The sequence below is a fragment of the Lytechinus variegatus genome, chromosome 19, assembly GCF_018143015.1.
Source record: "Lytechinus variegatus isolate NC3 chromosome 19, Lvar_3.0, whole genome shotgun sequence".
NCBI lineage: Eukaryota > Metazoa > Echinodermata > Echinoidea > Temnopleuroida > Toxopneustidae > Lytechinus > Lytechinus variegatus.
Window position 1 is genome coordinate 4292954 of NC_054758.1, and position 24440 is coordinate 4317393.

The following is a 24440-nucleotide window of genomic DNA, read 5'->3' on the forward strand; positions in this document are numbered from 1 at the left end:
TAATATCAATCAGTGATGACAGGTGGGTGGGTGGGAGAGTGAGTGAGTGAGTGAGTGAGTGAGTGAATGATTAATGGATGGATGGATGGATTGATTGATTGGGTGGTTGGTCGGTCTATTGATTAATTTATTGATTGATTTTTTTTATCAAGTCTTTTTATACAGGGTTGCTTTATTGTTGGTTTGAAAAAAAGTTCTACAAGAAAGCCCTGTGTTCTACATGTAACTCACCTTTTGATCTCAATTTGTATTTATCTTTAAACAATTTTTTATTTTCTGGTTTGTTTGTTCAGCTCCACCTGATCCACCCCGTGAGGGAATTCCTCAGATGGTCTCCCGAGGTTCACGCATCACGATCTCCTTCCTCAACAGATTTGACGCAAGGTTTGGGCGTATCGCGTTCTTCGCAGTCATCGTCAAGGAACTAGAAGATAGCTGTAAGTAGCATCAATTGTATCAATTCAATTTTAATGCAGTTAGATTATACATTATGCATAAAGATATCATAAATATACATGGAATATAAAAACAAAACGCTGTCACAACATACAAAACATACTTTTGAAAATGAGGGGCCAACAAAAAAGACCAACTAGCCTTATAGAATATTTAAAACATGCAGAGTATACATATTAATAATCTGAAGATGCATGGATGAAGCAAGCTTTTAACACATTAATTCAAAATAATGTACAGAACAATTTTTTTAATTCATAGTAAGAAGCTGTAATTTATCACCACTATTATATTGAGAAGAATTGAGAGTTGGACATACCATATGTAAAACATTCCTTGTGAAAGAACAATGATCAAAACTCTTCATATTCACACTCTTTTGTGAGATGATGCAAAGAAGTATGTTTCTAACTTATCACCATCCGCTTCTTCTGCAGCTAACCTGATTACCACTGCCAAACGTCAGGTCACATCGGTCCCTACCTGGGCCGAAGCCAGGAGGACACGCCCTGTTCCCGCCTACCAGACCACGCCCAACGACTACAACCCCTTCGCTGATGGGGCGAGCTCTGCTAGCTTTACGGTTGGGTCAGAAAGCTGTGACCCTGACGACCTTACAGCTTATTGCAATGGCGAACTCTACCCTGGCACTTACTACAGGTAATAAGTGAATCGGAGATGTATCCAGACATTTTCTCTGGTCCGGAGGGGGAAGGGGAAAGAGCTTGAACATGAGAAGGAAATTTGAAAGTAATAAATATTTTTTGAGATTTTGATGCAGTTCTCTGGCTTTTAGAGAAGTAGATTTTCTGTAAATGGTCTTTTATGAATTTACTACCAATATATCATCACAATTGTCACAATCATTATCATCATCATCATCGTCTTCACCACTACCACCATCATTATCATCATTACCATCATCATCATGACCATTGTAGTCATCAATACCGTCATTGTCATCACCATCATCATCACTTCCAACATCATCATCGTGATCACCATCATCATAACCACTTCTATCATCACCATCATCACTACAATCATCATCATCATCATCCTCATTACCTCTGCCATCATCATCATCATGAACACTGCCAACATCATCATCATCGTTATGACCACTGCGATCATCATCATCACCACTACGGCGTTGATCATTTCAATCATCATGACAATTATTAGTACCATCATCACAATCACTGTTATATAAATTACAACTCAAAACACATCATATTTTGATTTACCAGTATTCGCATAAAAATACCCACTGGCATACAAAAAGTGAAATCTTAGGTTATAACATTTTATTAGAATTTAGAGTTGATTATCGCATTTTAACATTTGTTTTTTTTATCACCAGATTTGCAATCAGAGCATATGGAGTGGACGGCAAATACTCAGAGACAGAATTCAGTGCTCCAATAAGAACAGGTATGTCACATTTAAATTTTTTTCTGAAATGTGAATAACTATCATTTCCATGATGTTTATACAGAGGGAAGGTTTGAGGAGAAAATTATCTGTATATAATTTTCCTGTTTTATGTTCTTTTTATTAATGTGAAAATAAAAACTGAATTGATTATTAAAATGGAATTGAAAATCATTAGTTCTGTACCAATATATCTCTCTCTAACCCCCCCTCCAACAAATTTATGTATAGGTAGCCTTTACATTATATGTTCAGTAAGTTAGGTTCATTATCTCCATTCACTATTTATTTTCAGATCCGGATAGAGGAATATTTGTCATCCCAGCGATCATTATTGCAGTCATCGTTGTAGTCCTCCTTATCATCTTTATGGCTATGGGATTCGGATGGTAAGTAGTTGCTCACACAACATACAGATCTTCGAACATAAAAATGAATAATGAACTATAGTGCAGTCATGAGCGATTCATTGCATCATCGTGCCCTGATTTGTGGGGGCATCGTGGGGTAACGGTTCTGACTCTCGCCTTGTAATCAGAGGGACGCGTGTTGAATCCCACCATGGCCTAGCATCATTTGGCAAGGCGTCAATCAACACTTTGCCACTCTCCACCCTGGTGTTAAATGGGTACCCTGTATGATGTGAAAGCCTATGTAGTATACCTAGCGATTGAGTCTTGGAGTTCTTGTTAGAATGCTCCCCAGGGAGTGGAGACAATGCATAAATTGTACGCGGGCATGCCAGGATCTGATGATTGGGGTAATAATATATCTGTATAGCGCTTAGAGACATCGTTCAAATGTGTCAAGCAATAGATAAAAGCAGATTATTATTATAATTTCACATTTGTTACTTTCACTTCTAGCTGCGGGAAACCAGATGATGAACTGTACGACGATGGCAACGGATACACCAATGGCTACAACAACGGCTATGGCAACGGCCAGATGAAGAGAGCGCTGATTGACGACGGAGTGAATACCTACGCCTTCCAGCAGCCTCAGATGATGGAACACTCCTTCACGAACATACCGGACTACTCCACAGTACCAGGACCACGCCCATCTGCCGAAGGAACGAGTGCTCAAGTACACCAGCCTATAGCTGTAAAGACAAAGTAAGCTGCCAAACAAGTTAAAGTCAATCAGAGCTTACGTTTGGAATATATTAGGATTCGCTGCCACCAGATTTGTGAAAATTTGATTTGATTTTAAGAGGTATTTATTGAAAACCACATGGCAGCCCAAAGCCCAAGCTGAATTCAGAGGAATTTGCATCGCATGATGAAATACAAAACATATTCATTGTATACATCATATATCTTCACATATCATAACCAAAGAGTGGTAACAATGAATTAGAAAAGAAAGAAAAGTAGAAAAGAGAATAGGAGAAGGATATTGTTCTTATGTGAAAATTGAAAAATAAAGATAATGGCATATAACTTATACTTAGGGGGTATATTGCTTACAACATCAAAAAGCAAATCAAAATGGAATGGGGAAAATTAAGTTAATCGGGTAACAAAATATTTATCTCATGAACTGTGTAACATTTCCATGTACATGTTTCTCAATGAAGTAATTGGGTTGCTTAAAAATACATATACATGACATTGGCAACATATGGTGAGAACAAAATTGTTTTTCTTATGTGATTCAAGTAGTTTTAGACTTAGAAAAGCAAAAAGTCGGAATTCTGACCATTTCTCTGATCCTCTTTATATTTGATACAGCCCAGTCAAAAAGAATATGTTTAGTGCACACGTGAGGAAAATGACGGCTAACAATAATGTAGGATTCAGCGATGAATATAATGTAAGTATTTACATTTCATTCAGAGTATTCATTCAAATGTACATGCATGTGTATTCATTCACATCAATGTTGAAAGATAACTGAACAATTTTTGTAAAGGAAAGAAATAATGTTAATGAACATTTCCAGCATTTATAAAGCATTTAATACAAATGTTTCTAATAAGCGGTGAACATTATCACCTAGGGAGAATTACAACAACATTTTTTGTCCTATGATTTATTAGATCTGACAGCTTTCCTTGATTCAGATTGGCTGAGAAGCACCGTTACTATGGTAACTGTTTGATAAAACAGGACATGTCAGATAAAACGTCCAATAAGCCATATCATGAAATGCTCCCCCGGGATTTAACATGGCTTCCTAATCAGGAAATCGAACTTTCAAGGAATACTATCCAACAGAGTACCTGTGTACTGCACCTGGGTGGAGAGTGGCAAATAACGATAAACGTCTAGCCGAAGGAAGTGCTTTGGTGGGATTAAACTCACTGTTTAGGAGTTAAGGCCTTCTAGGGAGTGTTTCATAAAATGGTTAGTTGGTGTTTAACCGCCAGCCTCTGTTATAAGCTATTAAAATCCTTGTATCTGATTGGCTCTGAGCAAGTTGGTGAGTTAAAAATCCCTGTCAGGATGGTTTACGAAGAAATCTCCTGCTTGTTAACCTCAAAAGGCATTAATAAGTGACAAAATAAATTACCTTCTTTCTCTTCAAGTTAAACATTTTGAGCATATATCATAATTCTTTTCTTTCTTTTTTCTTTTTCATTCAGAACTTGCCAACTATTGAGAAGAGCCGAGCAGTGACTGCCGCTAGACAAGCACAAAATAATGACAAGAATCGTTATAGAAACATCTTACCTTGTAAGTTATAATTCAACCCCCCCCCCTTCCATCACACCTTAATTGTTGAAAAAAGGAGGTTGTCCACCTTTCTTTCTGTGTATTATCTCCTTTCCTCTCACTTTCTTTTTCTTCTAAAGTTGAGTTGAATTCAAATAATTGAATAAAATTGGAATCAACGGAATATTATGTTATAGGGTCAGCTAATCACAAGGTTCGTTCCTTTCTTGCTGTCCCTCTCATATTCAATCCAATGTTTATTTCTATTTGTTGTTGTTCTTCTTCTATTTTGTTAATACGATGCTTTGTATATGTTGTGTTTTTGTATGGATTTTTATGAGAAAATAAATTGAAATTGAATTGGAATTGAATGATAAATAATTTGATTAGTATCTCTGTAGATGACCACTCAAGTAAATAGAAGTGAATTTAATCGAATTGAAATGAATTGATGTGAACTGGATTGAATGAAATGAGCTGAATTGAATTGAAATAAAGTGAATCGATTTGAATTGAAGTGAATTTAAATAATGCTAATTGAATTGAAGTGAATGGAATTGTAGTAAATTGAAGTGGACTAATTGAAATGAATTGAATTGAAGTGAATTTAATTGAAATAAAGTAAATTGAATTTGATTTCTATCTCTATAGATGACTACAGCAGAGTCCAACTGAAGGGCGTCGTCGGTAACGATTACATCAATGCAAGTTACATTCAGGTAAATATCCAGTGTCACGCCATCCTGAGCAAAGCATAACATGGGTGTCTGTATTTCTTGCTAAAAAATGTTAACTTTTGCGGATGATAGTTGGCAAACATCAGAAATGTCAAGTATTAAAAGGTAAGATAATTTTAGTAGATGGAAATAGAATGCTATGATATCATTCAGTATAAGGATTAAACTATACAATGTGAAGCGGTTCACTATATTGAATCTTCACCAAAACCTTAAAAAGTCTTATATCAATGTGATAATAATTAAACTAAAACTTGGCTTGCATGCTTAACCTGATAATAGAAACAGTTCCATGAAAATTTATAAGAATTACAGAATTCTGTAACCAGTTGGTGAAGTATAATCTTAAGAGCAAAGGCAAGCATCATTACAAGCATGTGAAAGTCAAGTTTACAGAAAGAGAATCTTTAGTCTATTCCTGCCTCTAAAATAGTAAATTATCCATCAAATAATTACAATCTGTTTCTTTTCATTTTTAGGATGAACAGGGAAATAGGAAGTACATAGCATCACAAGGTCCCTTGCCGAACACCATTACTGACTTCTGGGAGATGGTTTGGGAGAATCAGTCTAATACCATTGTGATGATGACAGCATTGGTAGAAGGAGGAAAGGTAAGAGGATGGTATAATAGAAGGGAGGAGGAGGAGGAACATTGAGATGTTAGTGGGGAGGAGGAGGATGATGATGATGATGATGATGATGATGATGATGATAATGATGATGATGATAATGGAGATGATGATGATGATGATGATAATGATGGTGATGATAATGTTGATGATGAAGACGATGATGATGATGATGATGATGATGGAGATGATGATGGTGATGATGGAGATGAAGATGATGGAAGATGAAGATGATGGTGGTGGTGGTAATGATGGTGGGGCTGATGATAATGATGATCATGAAGATTATGATGACAATGTTTCTGATGATGGTGATGGTGATGTTGGGGTTACATACAAAAAGAAAAATCATGTTGTTGGTAATGCTCATGTGGAAATTGATTGATAATACAAGGGAAGATATGATCACAATGATGCCGATTCTCATGGCAAAGCCCATTTTATCTATCTCGGTAAAATGCTGAGAGTTTAAGCTCCGTGGTTATGAAATGTTGATAATGGCAGTAACCTGACTGCACACACCAGACAAAACTACAAACAAAATCATCAAGAATATCATTACAAATGCTTTCATTTTGCAGACCAAATGTGAACACTACTGGCCATCATCACAAGAACCCGAAATTTATGGCAACGTAACAGTCACCCTCATCGGAAGTAGCCAGAGCGATGACTTCATCGAACGCACGTTACTCTTAGAAAAGGTAAGAGATGGTCTTAGTGTTACCATTATTTGTAAAGATGCAGAAACTAGCTGTTTACCTCAAAGATATAATAGCTGGATTTATGTAGCTCTTTTTGCTCTGAGGAGAGTTGCTATTATTACCTCAACTTTAGCTCGAGCTTCCAGTTTTTCAATGGTGCTCGTTGCATTCAAGGCATTAGTCCTACCAGGTACCTATTCACCTCACCTGGGTGGATAGCAGCACACCGTGAAAGAAATTATTGCTGAATAAAAACATGCCATGGCTAGGATTCGAACCCACGACCCTATTGTTTGAAAGGCAATAGTCAGAAACACTAGACCATGAAGCACCCAGATACATGGTGTGCTGTTAAAAACTCTAGCACCAGCAATCAAATAATTGATTCTTTTTGTTTTGCTCTTGTCCCTTGAATGCTCTAGAGCTGATAAGAGTAGCTGTGTTAAAGCTGGGGTAAAATTATGCAGCCCCAAACCTCTGGATATTGTATTGATATATAATCATTGAAATCTGTATTTGTTTTTTTAATCAGTATGCAATTTACTTGCACTCAAATTTGTAAAATGTGGATAATTTTAATATATATACCATTTATCGGTCTATTTGTTTTCCCCCCTTCCCAACAGGAGGGCTCAGAGCGCACAGTAACTCACTACCAGTATCTTGCCTGGACCGATCATGGCGTCCCAGCATCTACCACCCCTCTTATCAGGCTACTCCGTCAGGTCAAGGTCACGAGACAGGAAGACGAGGCACCGCCCGGTCCGATCGTCGTCCACTGCAGGTAGGCTTGTCCATCGATACCTCGTAGGGAAAAAGTCGAAGTCAGTCTCTCCCCTCAAGGCCGGCAAAAACCGGCCTTGACCTTGGGGCCGAGTCACGTGTACAAACTCTACAGGACCAGGGGGTGTTTCACAAAGATTTAAGTGTGACTTAGAGTCATGATTAAACGACAGCGCGCTCATGTTGTCTAACGCATAATCTGATTGATGGATATATGTCTGTGCTCGTCCCATGCACACGATCTAGCCAATGCATTGATGCGTTATGTACTGCACGCAACAGAACTTCACATGCGACATGAGGTCACATGTTTTGGAACATCCACCTGGTTTTCTCTAATAGCCTTGTGCTTCCATCCCAGTACCTCCATTTGTACACCCTTCTCCATTTCTTCCTCCACCCTTCTCCATTTCTTCCTCATAGTCTTCACTTTTATCCCTATAGACCTAATGCATTGACGTCAGTGCTTCCATCCCTATAGACCTAATGCATTGACGTCAGTGCTTCCATCCCAGTACCTCCATTTGTACACCCTTCTCCATTTCTTCCTCCTTGTCTTCACTTTTATCCCTATAGACCTAATGCATTGACGTCAGTGCTTCCATCCCAGTACCTCCATTTCTTCCTTCTTGTCTTCACTTTTATCCCTATAGACCTAATGCATTGACGTCAGTGCTTCCATCCCAGTACCTCCATTTCTTCTTGTCTTCACTTTTATCCCTATAGACCTAATGCATTGACGTCAGTGCTTCCATCCCAGTACCTCCATTCGTACACCCTTCTCCATTTCTTCCTCCTTGTCTTCACTTTTATCCCTATAGACCTAATGCATTGACGTCAGTGCTTCCATCCCTATAGACCTAATGCATTGACGTCAGTGCTTCCATCCCAGTACCTCCATTTCTTCCTTCTTGTCTTCACTTTTATCCCTATAGACCTAATGCATTGACGTCAGTGCTTCCATCCCAGTACCTCCATTCGTACACCCTTCTCCATTTCTTCCTCCTAGTCTTCACTTTTATCCCTATAGACCTAATGCATTGATGTCAGTGCTTCCATCCCAGTACCTCCATTTGTACACCTTTCTCCATTTCTTCCTCCTTGTCTTCACTTTTATCCCTATAGACCTAATGCATTGACGTCAGTGCTTCCATCCTAGTACCTCCATTCATACACCCTTCTCCATTTCTTCCTCCTAGTCTTCATTTTTATCCCTATAGACCTAATGCATTGATGTCAGTGCTTCCATCCCAGTACCTCCATTCGTACACCCTTCTCCATTTCTTCCTCCTAGTCTTCACTTTTATTCCTATAGTCCTTATGCATTGACGTCATCATGTTGTTGTCATCTTAGAGGCTGAAGTCATTCCCTTGTAGTCTTCTATGAATAGTGGCACAGACAAGTTCTCTGACTGTTGCCATAGTAACAACCAGAGACATGTGCTTCTCAGCCAGTCTGATGACCTTATGCAATGACGTTGTCTCGCCACCTTCTTAGAGAGGCTGAATCAATTGCCTTGCATGCATTGGTGATCAGCAGCTGGCGCATCTCTGACAGCTCTGTCTATGTGTATTCCTATATCCTCTGTGGGAGGGCACTATAAGATATAATGTTATATGTATAAGGTCTATTTAGATCTGTATTCATTTATTTTTATGTGCACTTAATGTCAGTTACACTCAATATGGTGTATTTTTTATTCTCAGCTCAATTGGATCTATGTACATGTATATGTTGCCAGGAGGAGAGTAAGAATTAGAATACATACAAACACAGATATCAGACAAAATGTTAATGAATGAATCAAGTCTTTCTTTAGAAGAAATGAGGTGTCAAATTGGTTGGTAATGCACAAAAATCACGAAATTTTGAATTGGTAGTTTATGGAATTTATCAGCACACATCTTGGAGAGTAGTTTATCTTTGAAGCCACAATAGAAATCTCTTTTGAAGATTTCAAAATTGCTAATGCATAAGCATTTCAGTTATTCATTTGCAATTCTTATTTCTTTCTCATGTTTGTTGTATTGTAGTGCTGGTGTTGGAAGGACTGGAACATTTATCGCTGCTGACATGCTGATGGACACCATCCGACATTCTGCTTCGGATTACATCGATGTCGCTGGTACGGTAGCCAAGCTCAGGGAGCAGAGAGCCCTCTTGGTCCAAACACTGGTAAGGGGTTCTTGATGATGATGAGGAGGATGATGATGGTGGTGGTGGTAATGATGATGATGGTGATGATGGTGATAATGCTGATGATGATGACTATGATTAAGATGATGATGGATGATGATTATGACTATGATGATGATGATGCTTATGATGACTGATTATGATGATGGATGATGATGATGATTTGATTTTGATAACGACAGCGACGATGATGATGATGATGATGATGTGGTGGTGGTGTTAATGACAATGAAAATAAGAATGATGTTGATGATTATTAAAATGGTGTTGAGGATAATTATTATAATCTTGTGTTTGTTTTATCTTTTTGTTATATTCCTCTTACAGTACCAATACATCTACCTCCACCATACTGTGGACTCAATGATAAAAGAGGGTTTAGAATGATGGAACATGACTGCCCTGGCTTCCACAACGTAACCTGACATTTCACATGGTTTTATCGCTTCAATCTTGCATCCAGCAACACATTAAAATATAATACAATAAAACTTAATGAGAATGTGAAATAATTATATTAATATTCTGTTTCTGTGTAGCGATCCATACACTGAAATTTCTTCTTGAAGAGCTTTACAGATACAGTGTATATTACATTTTTGTCAAATTTTGCCATTTGAAATTAAAATGTCTTTCATTTACTGTCTTTCCTAAAAACAGTTGTCTTCCATGTCAATTGTATTGAACATTACATCGAATTGCGATGTAAAAAGCAGATACGTGTATATTTCAATTTGCCAATTAATCTGAATCAAAATGTCTTTCTTTGCCCGTCTTTCTTCAAAGGAGTGATATTCCATATTCTTTCTTTTTTAGTAATTGCATAAATATTTATACTTTCATTGTGTACATGTATGTTTTAAAGTTGGTCTATGGATTAATTTGTTAGTCAGGACCTTTCAATTATGCAATGGGGCATTGCATATATTCATCCAATTTTGTTATGTGTACTACCTTTTTGCATCTTTTTACTTTTTTTATCTTGTAAAAAATACAAAATGCAATGAAACACTCTTCTATTGTGCATTTTTATACTGATATACTCCTATTGTACCCGCATTTATTTTTGTTTTAATACCTGTTCATATTGTGTATGTGCTGGATAATGTTATGAACCTATATATTCTCTTTTCTCTTTAAGTCATATCTAGAATGTAGTATTTATATGTTCTTATTTCTGTTATGAGGTGAAGGGATAATTCATGTGTTATTCTTTTTTTCCTTTATTGTTAGTTGTTTTGAAGGTCCAATACATTCCTTTCATACCAAGCATGTATCTTTCCTGTTTTGTTATTAATCTTGTTCAATGAACAGTATCGACCATTGAGAAAAATTGATAATTTTAAAAAGAACAGTACTTTTTCCCCAAATATCTCTTCTACTTCAGACTGAGATATACTGCATGCTGAGAAGTGAATAGATAATTATTGTGGGTAATGAATTTCAATTAGTAGGAAATGAAAAACAGTTATGATATATGTTTACAAAGCATGAACTTAATTCAGTTTATGTCTGTTAATGACAAGCTCATTATCACTAATAATACAATGCATGGTAATAAATAAATTTAAAATTTAACATGTGTACGTAAATATATTGAAGTATGCTTGAGTCGAGTCTTGATGCATACGTATATGCCATTAGTTTGTGAAAATATGTTCATTTACCAAAATAGATTGATATTTTAAATGAAGCATTTTTAAGTATTTTACTGAAAAAAATGTTTTATGCAGAGCTGCCAATTGTTAAGAAAAAGGAATAATTATTAAGATTTTCATGTCAAATTCTTGGATTTACACAAAAGAGAGTATCAAAGATGATTCTGAATCTGAGCCTTAAAGAGGATTTATTTCTTTTTAAGGAATCTGTTCTTTGTATTACCTCTTCAAAGAAATTAATAATTCCATGTTGCGCATATGAAATTATGACTTTTATATCGAAATTATGACTTCTTGAGCTTCTGGATTACTACTTTTTACTGTTATAAAGTTGGCAGCTCTGTTTATGTACATTTATCGCATTTATGTGCCTCATTGTGCCATCCATATGTAGCAGAAAGCTTTATCTTTGACATTTTTCAGGAATGGTGTCTTTGTCTCAAGCATGAAATGTTAGTTAATAAAAATGAGCAAGAGAGTAGATTTATTCATTATCTTCCAAATATATTTTCTCTGGACATCTATCCATGCTGATATTACAATACGATGAATTACATTGTTAACTATGCAGAATTTATATCATTTATATAATTTTTTTATATTATGTTCATTCCAAATTCTTTTTGCTTTCAAGCATCAAGTTACAGAGGTAGATTTCATTGAAAGTTCTACGTTGTTACATTTAACTTTATAAAATTGTAATAAATATTGGGGAAGATGATTTTAAACTTTTTATTAGTAATTTGTGTATTCTGTGTCAGAATGGATTTTGAATACTGTCATCTTGTTTAATCAAATGGGTATTCCATATTGATATATAAAGTTCATGAGCAAAACCAAACTACTGAGTATTCTGATACAAGACTGCAAAGTATTTTTTCAATTATAATTATGGAATATGCAAGATCACAAAAGCTTTATGGTAAATTGAGGGAGATTTTTAAAATAAAAGATACATGTACATACTACATGTAGATCAATGTAAATAATGAGGGCTTATATAATGATTGACAAAATTTACATAGCGCTCATCACAAGAAAAATGTCTGTATTATCCAAATCAACATGAAATCTGGATGGTTCTATGCTATTTGCTCCAGCGACGATTATTCCTCTGTAAATTCCACACACTTATGAAATGACTTACTTCAATCCTGGGGGGTGTTTCACAAAGATTTAAGTATGACTTAGAGTCGCACTTAAATGTCTTGTTGCGCGCAGTATAAATGGCGTGACAGCATTGGTCAGATCATGCCAAGGGGACGCGCACTACTGTGTATTGATCAATAAGATTGCGCATTGCATACCATGTACGCGTCTACATTTAAGTGCGACCTAAGTCATACTTAAATCTTTGTGAAACACCCCCCCTGGATCCAACACTATACCCCACCCTAAACGTAGCATAAAACTCTACTGCAACCCTAAACCTACAATTAATTTTGGGGGCCATTTCATAAAGCTGTTCATCAGTTAAAAGCGACTTTAAGACCGGCTGGTGATCCTTTCTTACATGCTAAACCATCACCAGAGAAGCTTTTGGTGTACTGTATACCATTTACAAAAAAGGATCACCAGTTCTTAAAGTTGCGCTTAACTCACGGACAGCTTTATAAAACACCCCCTTGACCAACTGTCACAGGAACAAAATGTTGTGTCACCTTGAGGGTTGACTATAGAAATGCACTGAATAGCCTTAAAGGAGAATGAAACCTTTGGACCAAGATAGCTTGTGTGAAAACAGAAAAATCAAAGAAACAGATCAACGAAAGTTTGAGAAAAATCGGACAAATAATGAGAAAGTTATGAGCTTTTGAATATTGCAATCACTAATGCTATGGAGATCCTCACATTGGCAATGCGACAAACATGTGTGATGTCACTCTTGAACAACTCTCCCCATTACTTTAGTATATATTTCACTTGAATTGCCTCTTTTATTACAATCTACAAGTAGAACATGTATTCTTTCTATAGGAGGGCATGTAATACAGATTTTTAAAGAATACATCATGGATAAAGAGTTTGTATCACCATACGAAAAAGCAAAAAGACACATTTTCAGGGTATTTCATAGTCCATCAAAGGGAAAGTTGTTCATCAGTGACATCACACATCCTTGTCGCGTTGCCAATAGGAGGATCTCCATAGCATTAGAGATTGCAATATTCAAATGCTCATAACTTTCTCATTATTTGTCCGATTTTTCTCAAACTTTCTTTGTTCTTATTCTTTGATTTTTCTGTTTCGACACAAGCCTACTTGTTTCAAAGGTTTCATTCCCCTTTAATATTAGACAAAGAAAGAAATAGTAAACAGAATTACATGTAATATATAAAGTTCTATTTTAATTTTTCTTTTGCATATGAAAAATATTTCGAAAAAAAAACACACATGATGTACAGTTGGATGCAAAATCTTATGAACAAATACCTGGGTAGCTCCCCCGCCCCCCCAACAAAACAAAAAAATCACTTGCCAGAAATTAGAATGAAAATAACATGATTAAAAAGTATATCTTGATGATAATGTTGGTGTTGACGACAATGCTGATGATGGTGATGATGATGACTGATGATCATAATCATGATCATGATGATTATAATCATGATGGTCATGATGATCATGATCATGATGATGATGATGGTGGTGGTGGTGATGGTGGTGGTGATGATGATGATGGTGGTGGTGGCGTTGATGGTCACGATAATGGTAGAGATGGTGATAATGATGAAAAAACATGTATACAACATCAATATACTCAATAACGTGGACTATCAAGCAGCGATGACTTGAGGACATTCCACAGTTAAAATGAAATCAATTCACCAATTTTCTGCACAGAGTTATTTAGCACCTTATGATTCCAAATCTGCAAAATTTAACATGGGTTCACGTGCTTGATTTTTTGCTATCGAGCTTCAAATTTCACCCATTTGCAAGGTCTCGAGAAATACGCAATAAAAAAAGAACACGAGACCACAAAGTTGAGTGTAAACCTCTATTACTCAGTCAAAATCCATCTAAATTTTGCCAAATTTTACATTATAGTTCAGAATTATATACTTAAGATAAAGAGTCCACTCATGTTACTATTTGTTTGCTCAAGGCCCCCATTCCACAGAACAGAGACCATTGAAAGACCACTGAGACTTAAAATAGGTGAGGTCTTACAGTGGTCTTCAAGATCACTGAAATTTGTCATCTCTGTGGAATGGCTCAGAAAGACCCCTCAAAGAACTCTGAAAGACTGATGGATAGTACTTTAGAGATCATTCAATGGTCTTTCAGAGATCTTTTATGCAACAAGTGATCTTTCAGAATTCTTTCCATGGACTTTGCCTGGTCTTTCAGTGGTCTGTCAGTGATCTTTCAATGATCTCTCATGAGTCTTACAGTAATCTCCACAAAAATCTTGAGAGACTGCCGAAAGATCATTGAAAGACTATGAAGACCTTTGAAAGTTTGTCGAAAGACCACTGAAAGACCATTTTCCTGTAAGACCGTTGTAAGACTGTTTTGAACCTTTTCAAAAAGTTTTGGAGCCCATGAAGGTCACGAAGACCCCTGAAAGATTGGTCAGGACTCGCGTAAGACCTCAAAGTCCATTGTTAGTTCATTGAGAGACCTCTGAAAGATCAACGAGAATTCATGGTCTTTCAAAGGTCTTTCAGTGGTCTTGTTCTCTGTGGAATGGGGATTTAAAGATGAGTAGCACCTTCAATTTTGAAAATAAGGTGTGAAAGACGACAAAACATAACTAAAAAATCAAAATTTATTTAACAAATTTATAAAGTACAATAACTGCTGCACTTTATTTAAAACCCATGTCATTTTCACATAATTTTGCATCCTTGTAGGGAAAGGTATACCAAAGAGTTGTGAACATTAAACATTGGGGTTCATTTGCTTGTTTTCAAAATATCAGCACTTTTGTTAGAGCAAATGTGCTTTAAAAACGTGTCAAAAGGCTTGTATCTTTATGAAGGAAAATTCTGCACCACTATCCCATTTTAAGAAACTCGAGGTCATACTTATCATACTTTGAAGCACTGCAGAGAAAAGCATTCTGAATAGGTAGGCATTTAAAAAGTTGGTCCATAGATTACTTTCAGCTAAAAGCTTTGAAAAATAAATACATGTAGAAAAATAAATACATCAGCTGACACTTGTAGCTGATTGCTCAACTGTTCACTTATTGTGACGTATTGTGACGTGCATAGCGTAAAATATGCGCAGATAGGGATGTGCACAATCTTAACTGGGGAACATCCTTAAGGGGGGTTACAATTTCTTTTTTTTTACTTCAACTGTACAAAAATGAAATTGTGACAAAATAACAAATATGCTAGTGTGACAGGATAACAAATATTCCTACTGGCAAATTTTTAGCTAAAACTTATTTTGTCTGTTGGTCCTGTATGACCCGATTGTAATATGATTATAAGCAAAGTAATGTTTAACACTTTGGCCTACTTTATCATTCAAATGTACAAGCAACTGATATACTGTAAACCTTTCACACTGATATGCAGTTAAACATCAGACTTAAAACATCAGTGAATATTATTTCTAAATCAAAACAAAGGATAAAAATAGAAAGGAAAAAAGAAAACAAATCACCACTCCGCTCAAAACCCATTTTATAGTCATCAGAATCGTTTCTCTAAAATATGCATGAAGACATCGGATTCCAAAATGAAATTCTAGAAATAACGTAGATATAAAAGTGTAACTCTTCCTCAACTAGCAGTATTAAAATCAATTCATGCGATATTCAACATGAAAAACAAGTATCCCTATCGGAGGTTGCATTGAACTGCTGAGATTTCCTCTAAAACATTCTGGGTAGTATGCACATTTCACATGCTTGCGTGAACCTCAAACATCAACTCAAATGTATCGTAAAATATCATAGAAATTCCATAACATACACTACACAAGTCGTCCAAAAACAATGTAAGTACAGTATGTCGATGTATACTTCAATACAACATTAACAAAAAACACTCTTAGTCCTATGGATAAAATAAAACAATGTATCATGCATATATATTTTCCTTTAATCATCATTTCACTCTCTCTTAACTTTGATCACTTTTAATTAATCTAAACTTAGAATGCCCTTTAAATGGAAAGGGTGAAATTTCTTCTATTTTCATTGAAATTTCACTTCACACATGAGATATAGTGTTCACAACTTGGAAATCATGAAGTGGTTTATATAGAACACGAGAAAATTAAAGCATATTTTCACTTCCCTGAAAGTCAAATTATTGATCACTTATTATATTTCAAATGTTAAAAGAACATCTAATCTTTATTTGAATCTGTGATCACTACTACAAATACAATATAGTTTCTTTCTAATATTCATATTTTTTTTATTACATGAATATGATGCACACATTAAATTCTATTTCTTTCTTCGAAAAAAAATATTTTATTAAGTTAACCCAATGTTGTTCTATTAGTCATTTAGAAACTAAAAATATATATATCAGTTTTCATAGAATTGCACACAAAACAGCCTTTTTTACTCCTCAGAGAGCATGATATATGTGTAGAATTATGAAGTAAAATTTATTCCAAAACCTAGATGATATATTGCTTTATTTTACAAGCAATTGATTATGTATTTAATTGCTATATTTTACAAGCAAATGTTAAATATGATGTAATTGCTGTTGTAATTGTTGCTTTATTTTACAAGCAATTTATTATTTAATTGCTATATTTTACAAGCAAATGTTAAACATGATGTAATTGCTATGTTTTTCCTTTTTCTCTCCCGACTATATATAGGTAAATTATTATCTCATCATCCCTGGGCCCTGTCTTACAAAGACTTGTGATTGATCCAATAAACCATAACTATGGAAAGCCAGCAACCCGAACATTTAAAACTGCATTAATATAGTTGAAGCCAGAAGTTTACATAATACACCAAGGAAATTCAAAGAAATGTTGACACTTGCTGAACACCATAAAATTTACTGTAATCTTACAAGATACTTGTGCGATCATGACAAATTGGTATCATGCCCCTTCATCACATTGCTTTTTCATCAGGAGCTAAAAAATAATACACTGTAGATGTCTTTTTTCCCAAAACATCTTCATATTTTAGACAAATTAAAAATAAAAAACTTGACAAAAGCATTTCATAATTGTGCTAGTTACTTTTAAATATAAACATTTCAGATTACACTTTTTTGTTAAGTGTTGACATACTATATAAGAAAATGTAATATAAATCATAGATTTGACATTTATACATTTCTATGAAATGATATTTGAAAATACAATAACAGAATATATCTGGCAGGAATATTACTTCTTTTCTTCAAAAGAAAATTCTACCTGAAATATACTTTAATCCCAGTGGCATCCCAATCATGTGAAAGAACTTCATACGCTCCTTTTCATCATGGTAGTATTCATATTTCTGAAGATATATAATTTAACGATGTTTTGCGAGCGAACAAATTTCACTGAATTCAGGGAATACTTTACCGTTTTGTTTCCAATACTTGTCAAGGGTAGGGTTTCACATGCTAATACTTCTTAAAGAATGCATTTTCAGAATATGGAAAATACTTGTTTAGGCTGCTTTTTGAAACCCCATAGTCGCGTCCTGTATCCACTCGTCAATGAAGTGACCTTTTACACCGGTGCCTTTTACACAGGTACCACATACACTGGCACCTTTTATACTGGTACCACCTACACTGGTGCCTTTTAGACTGGTACCACCTAAACTGGTACCCAATACACTGGGGCCTCCTCGACCGGTACCTTGAAGAATACCAAACTGTCATAATGAGCAAAGGCAAACAGCTCTGGCGTTAGACTTACCAGGTGGCACAGTGAGCCAAGCGAAGAGTGCATCTCTAAAGGAAGCTCAACTTCATCAAACTTGACCTTCTCCTTCAGTTCATAACCTTGCAGAATGTAGGTGGACATTTTGAGTATGGTAGAACCCTGCCTCACGCGGGCGATCAGTACCTGATCTCTGGAATCTACTGCAGCATAGAGACATTCCTTATCATCGGTCCCCTTCAAGGAAGATCCGACTGTGCCATTCTTGTCAAAGACAGTCACGGTGCTCGGTGTGATGTCACATGTGGAAACAATGATGACTCCATTGCTTGTAACCGACACCTGTCGAGGGCAGAGTTCATTAGTCCGGATGATACGTTGCGAGTTCACCGTACGACCGACCTGAAAGATGGCTACATCTGGCTTCCCGTTGACGACATAGACACAGTTGGCTTGGTCACTGCATATCTGGCATGCATAAGCTACATTGGTACATTGGTATTTGGAATGCGTTGGACGATCTAGGTAGATGGCAACAGAGTGAGTTCCGTGGGATATGGCCAACTCACCACTGGATAGTTTTGCAATATCCCACACTTCCCTGTAGTCCTCTTCCTCTATGCTCTGGACCCCAATTATAGGAATTTCATCATCAAAAATTATAGGAAGTTCATCATCGTCATCATCATCACTACCATCATCGAGACGTATAGCTTCCACTCTTTCCCCTTCCTTGAATTTGCATTTATCATTGTGCTCTGTAACACCATACGTATCATACCCAGACAGCCATGACCCATATCCAACCAGAACTGTGTTCTGTGATCCTGCTGTCATCCCCTCAACCATACAAGGCAGCTGAACTTCCCTCAGGACTTTGACCTTCTTCTTGATCTTGATAATACCAAGAGTCAGCTGCACATCCCTTACTGGGTGGAATTCTGTATCCATCACAGCATCTTTGGCACTTTCTACAAGATCAGCATCGATGTCTTCAAGGTTTTCATTGAGGAGTTCATCCAGGTCATTGCAAACCATGGTATGACTTGCCAGCTTGTCTGCTTCCAAGCTTTCTGGAGCATCAACAGTGATGACCCCCAAGGCACGATTGATATCCTCAACAGCTTGTTTATATGGCATTGTCAGGTCACTAATTATGACGTCGTAGTTTCCTAGCAACAGACGTACTTCCCCAAGCAAGGAGGCTTCATTTTCCTTCAAAAGCCTCATCTTTGTGGAAAATGCGTACTTGATATACCTCTCCAGATTTTCAACTGCAGTGGCGACTTCTTGTCTAGGTGCCACAGTAGACGCGATTATCATCTCCATGTCTGCTTTCTTCGCCTGGCCACGCTGCATAAGACAGTCAACCTTTTCCTGGATTTCTCTCTCAAACTCTTCCCTCGGTTTCATTGGGTGGTTCAGGTGCTCCGATACCAAACACCTGACACATATGTGCACTTTGCATTCCTCGCAGAACAATTCCTTCTCGTGATCTTTGTGAAGCCGGCAAGCTTTGGCTGAATCGCGAGATGGTTTGATGAGGTCAGACACGAGACCGTTGATGATGACATTTGGAGGAAGTCCTTTAACACCCTTTGCAGTTAACCTTGTCTTTGCACGGCACACCGGACATGATAAGTTTGCTCCGTGCTGATCAAAGAGTACTTCTAGGCAGAACTGACAGAAGGTATGTCCGCAATTGAGTAAAGTAGCATGGCTGATCGTGTCAATGCATATTGGACAAATCAAATGATCTTTATTGCTGCTGGCCATGGCTTATCCTTGTCGAGTCATCACATCTGAATAAGAATAATCAAGAGAGGGAAATTATTAAAAGAACTTCAATTATAATTACCCGTAGTCAAAAAAATGTATCTAATTATGTAATTGATTGGTTACACTTCATAATTCAAAAGGTTCGTTAATCCGAAAACGAAATGAGGTTCTTAATTCCGAAGGTTCGTTAGTCTGAAATAAACAACGAACTCATTTCGTTTTTCGATAAACGAACCTTTGGAACAACGAACCTTATTTCCATTTGGGATTAACGAACCTTCGGAACAACGAACCTTATTTCGCTTTCAGATTAACGAACCTTCGGAATTACAAATGTATACATAATTGATCAATTACCTTGTAAATGAGCCCAACCCTGTCCAGGGGTGGTATTCTGAGATCCATTTTATCTCAGATAAAATAAAATATTTTATCTCCCTTAAAATCAGTGAGATAAAATGCCCTTAAAATCTCTCCGAATTGGTATTCTGAGAACCATTTTACCTTCATTTCATCTCTGTAAGACACACCTATTTTTTAATCAATATCCAATTAGAAACGCTCTTTCATAGCTCTCTCATATCACTCAACCAATTAAAATCCATTCAGCCAGGAGGTGTGGCAAAGGGGTGAGATTACGTCAATTTATTGACTTCAAATACGCTTGCACTGTACGCTTGCGCGTCTTTATACGGAGATTTCTTTTTAACTAAAAGGACAATACTCTCATCTTTCTTCGAAGTCTATATCGCATCTTTTCAAGCATCATTTCAAAGACAATATCAGTAAGGACAAGTCTTATGAAATACTTTCTTATTGTACAGGAATAACGTTAAGGTTTTATTCTTAATAAATACATAATTTTTCTTCATTTTCATGTCAACATTTGGGGTTAATTCACCTAGAAATATTGGTGAAATCAACGTCGCGGAGATAAAATAGCCCCTACCCTCTTTTAAGTTTTTTTTTTTTCTTCAAACTATCTTGGGCGCAAGCACATCATCTGCGTTGCAATACCCAGATACGCGATGCCTTAATCTACGCAGACACTGTTTTGTTGCGTATCATTAAAAGTTACGCAAGATAAAATTTATACGCAAGATAAAATTGTAAATTTTATCTGAGAGATAAAATGTCATCTCAGAATACCAATTTCATTTTAAGAGATAAAATAAAATATTTTAAAGATAAAATGACCTCAGAATACCACCCCAGGACATGGCATACATTGTATGGCAGATTCAAATTCATAAATTTTCTTTCTTTGTTCTAGGAAACAAGTAGGCTGTAAACACTATGTAGCTCAAATCCAGTCTGCATACATAACTTGTTGCTATGTCTGGCAAGCTTATAACCAGCTTTCTCATTATCAAGAACAACCTTTGCATTTCAATAAGTTAGAAAACAGATCAATGACAATTGTAGGATAACTTGTTGCTATGTCTGGTAATTCCCAAGAAACTTTCTCATGGTCAAACAACCTTTGTCAGTACCGTACAAAGTTAGATAACAAGTCAATGACAATAGACCAGTCGTACCTCATGGGCAATTTTGGTCAAATGACCTTTCATTTCTTTCATTATGATAAGCAGAATTTAAACCAAAATAGTATGCCTTACATAGCAGGATGCAGAAATTGCATAGACCAGGTGACTAGAATAACAATGGACATTCTATGAAGGTTTTGTTGCATTTCTACTTTGAATGCATTAGCATGTTCTTATAACAATGTACTTGGCCAACTGTGAAATACCAGTAGCTATACCATGACAAGACATCAAAGTTGGTGCTTATCTCATTAAATATTAAACTGCAATGTCACTTTAGTACATATCATTGTGGATCCAGGGGGGGCAAAGCCAGCCCCCCCCCCCCCCTTGAGAGGCACAATTAAAACTTTGTAATTTTGTAAATTTGTAATGTGAAAATGCTGTTAAAATAGAAGTGTGCCCCCCCCCCTAGAAAGTAAAAAAAAAAGAAATTGTGAACGAAATGTAATTATTTTTTTATAAACCTTTTCTTTTCTCTCAGGAAAATGTGCCCCCCCCCCCTTTGAAAAATCTTGGATCCATCCATGGTACAAATGACCTTCTTCTGATCATGCGCAGAATGGAACTCCGAACTGGCTTATTGGAGGTCTGCTGATTTGACATTTGGTATATCCTTTCTATTTTTCAGCTTTGCCTTTGGTATTTTGTTCACAACTCATCTTTCATGTACTTTTGTTTCCATTCATTGATTTGCAACCTGCTTTTCTTGGCATTCCTTTCTTATTCAGATGTGTCCATTCATTACATTCTCATCTGAATCTTTCACATTCTTCACATTTTATATTCACCTTCAGTTCACACACTCATCTCATTTGCTATATTTATAGATTGAACAGTGTTACAATTTTAATAGTTGACTCTTCCATTCTCTTTATCTATTTTGGTGATGAACTTTCATTGAAATGTGATTTCTAATCAAATGTGACAAAGCTAAGCTAGCATCTGATAATCAGCTAGTGCCCAGACTTCGATCATCAATGTCTATTCTTCTGCTGTCTGTGTTCTCTTATTTTCCTGTTAATAAGGGGCAGCAGAACGGTTTTCAAAGTGGGGGGGGGGCTGACCATGCAAAAAATCCTATGGTCATTTCTATGTTTTGTACACAGCTGAAGCCCTCTTCCCAACCCCCCCCCCCCCCCCCCCCCCTGCTTCCACGGCCACTGTTGATGTTATGTGATAGTCTCTTCCCATATCAGAATTATCAATGTAACATATAAGTTTAAAAATTAGCGGTCTGTCAATGAAGTTTGTGTAATTAATGTAGACAGCTGAAATCCATCTGTTTTGGAAAGTTTTAGGTGAAGAATCTTGGATCCAGCGGGCAACTGACGAAACATTCACTATACAGGCCGGGTTACAGAGACTGACCGGGAGACTGACTTCACAAGTTTTAGAAGAGATAACCTGGCATTTCTGTCAAAATACTGCATGCACAATAATCGCAAATATTCAAATAAAGATTTGATATAAATCGTTAGCACTTACATTACATGTGAAGACTTTTAATGAAGGTTTTAACTTCTGACAAACCGCTCGAAGACACGCCCAACGTTTATTAAAATCAACACCGAGAATTCACAACAATGCACATCTTATAAGATCAGCAATACAATACGAACGCATCTGTATACTTGGGCCTAGCGCCTGCGCGCCAGGATGAGCACGAGAGGTTTGTCTATTATCTTGAATGCAACTTTTCAATCTGGGGATTCCCCAGAATGTGACGTCAGTCTGCGTAGTCTGTTAACGCAAACTTTATTTTGATGTGCGGATTCTTCACAAGATTAAGTTTTTAAAGTCCTATCACGCACAGAGTGTATGCAATTACATCAAACAATCCCTTTAAATATCAGGTATACTTTGTTTTCATCAGCAAATTATTTCCTCTGTACTACTACATGTAGGTCTAGAATAGTTCTTTATTAAAATTTTAATTTACAGAACAGTACAAATACTACAAATCAATATGAAGTTTGTTGAAAAGGCCTCTCTAATAATAAACTGCTTATATATTTTTTTGCATTTAAAAAAAAAGGGAAGACATTTTAAAACATAAGATAATTTATTGAAATGATTTTAAATTCAGTCGCAAAATTGGATTTTCATTTTAAAAATTTGAATATTCAAGTATAGTGAAAAAGGAAGAAAATTTAAGAGAAAGAAAAGGGAAGAAGAGCCTTGAGAGGTATGTGTCATGTTACTATGTTGTAACCATTAATTGTAATTCAACTTTGAAAAAAAAATAACGTCACATTTACCGAGTCTTGCCCCCTCCCCTATCATCTCGGAGTCATCCGTATAAATACTCTGTTCCTGATGTTAGTGAATTTCAATACAACATTTAGGTCCATTAAAAAATATTGGAATATCAGATGGTCGAGTGGCCCGTCTATATCTAGATTTGCCCTGGCCGGGGAAGCAGACAAAAAAATCAGACTATTCCTGTCAGAGGATATGCTCATTGAGACTTCATGGCATCAACATCGTGTATGGAGAAGTTCCATGACATTAGATGTAAATTCCATACACTACTAAAGCACTATATGATTAACCCTACTAACCCTAACCCTAACTGCAACCCTTGGATTTGACACTCTACCCTATCCTACATCCAACCCTAAACCTGACCCCCCCCCCCCAAAAAAAAAAAAAAATAATAAATAATAATAATATTGCAACCCAAACCCTATATCTTAGACAAAATAAAGGACGGAACAATTGTCGCAGGAGCAAATGTTGTGCCATCCTTAAAATATCAGAAAATGTTTGAAAAGAAACCTCAACAAAGCAGACAGATTTTTCAATCTGCCCGGGGAGTTGCCGATTTCTCTATGAGAGGTCATTATCAGGTCTGTTGCTTGCAGACTAGCAATGATGAAATAACTTCTGTCATTCTCGATCATATCACGAAAATTGCGCAATCCATCGAGGTGTGGAAACAGCACATTGGGCAACTTCCTCAATGTACGCGGGTCAGGGGTTGTCGCGGGGGGGTGTGACGTGTGGGGGTCCCTTTGAGAAACAAAGA

General features: G+C 36.5%; 2 protein-coding genes across 3 annotated transcripts in view; one reads left to right on the plus strand and one right to left on the minus strand.

Annotated features, from left to right (window-relative positions):
* Positions 1-11980, plus strand: part of LOC121406171 (phosphatidylinositol phosphatase PTPRQ-like) — a 28436-nt gene extending 16456 nt beyond the window's left edge. For both annotated transcript variants that reach the window (XM_041597192.1, XM_041597193.1), the window contains 13 exons: positions 294-437; positions 894-1116; positions 1820-1890; positions 2186-2279; positions 2757-3008; positions 3627-3708; positions 4481-4571; positions 5202-5269; positions 5767-5901; positions 6501-6623; positions 7250-7407; positions 9441-9582; positions 9931-11980. In XM_041597192.1, the coding sequence (XP_041453126.1) occupies positions 294-437; positions 894-1116; positions 1820-1890; positions 2186-2279; positions 2757-3008; positions 3627-3708; positions 4481-4571; positions 5202-5269; positions 5767-5901; positions 6501-6623; positions 7250-7407; positions 9441-9582; positions 9931-9990 (1643 nt within the window). In that variant the 3' untranslated portion in view covers positions 9991-11980. The remainder of the gene's footprint in view (positions 1-293; positions 438-893; positions 1117-1819; positions 1891-2185; positions 2280-2756; positions 3009-3626; positions 3709-4480; positions 4572-5201; positions 5270-5766; positions 5902-6500; positions 6624-7249; positions 7408-9440; positions 9583-9930) is intronic.
* A 4786-nt stretch (positions 11981-16766) lies between these two features.
* LOC121406177 (E3 ubiquitin-protein ligase TRIM35-like) lies at positions 16767-23021 on the minus strand. Its single transcript, XM_041597199.1, has 2 exons — positions 22898-23021; positions 16767-19885 (listed from the first exon to the last, which is right to left on the minus strand). The coding sequence occupies exon 2, from the start codon at positions 19857-19859 to the stop codon at positions 18018-18020; it is 1842 nt and encodes a 613-aa protein (XP_041453133.1). The 5' UTR covers positions 19860-19885; positions 22898-23021; the 3' UTR covers positions 16767-18017.
* Between the last annotated feature and the right edge of the window lie 1419 nt (positions 23022-24440).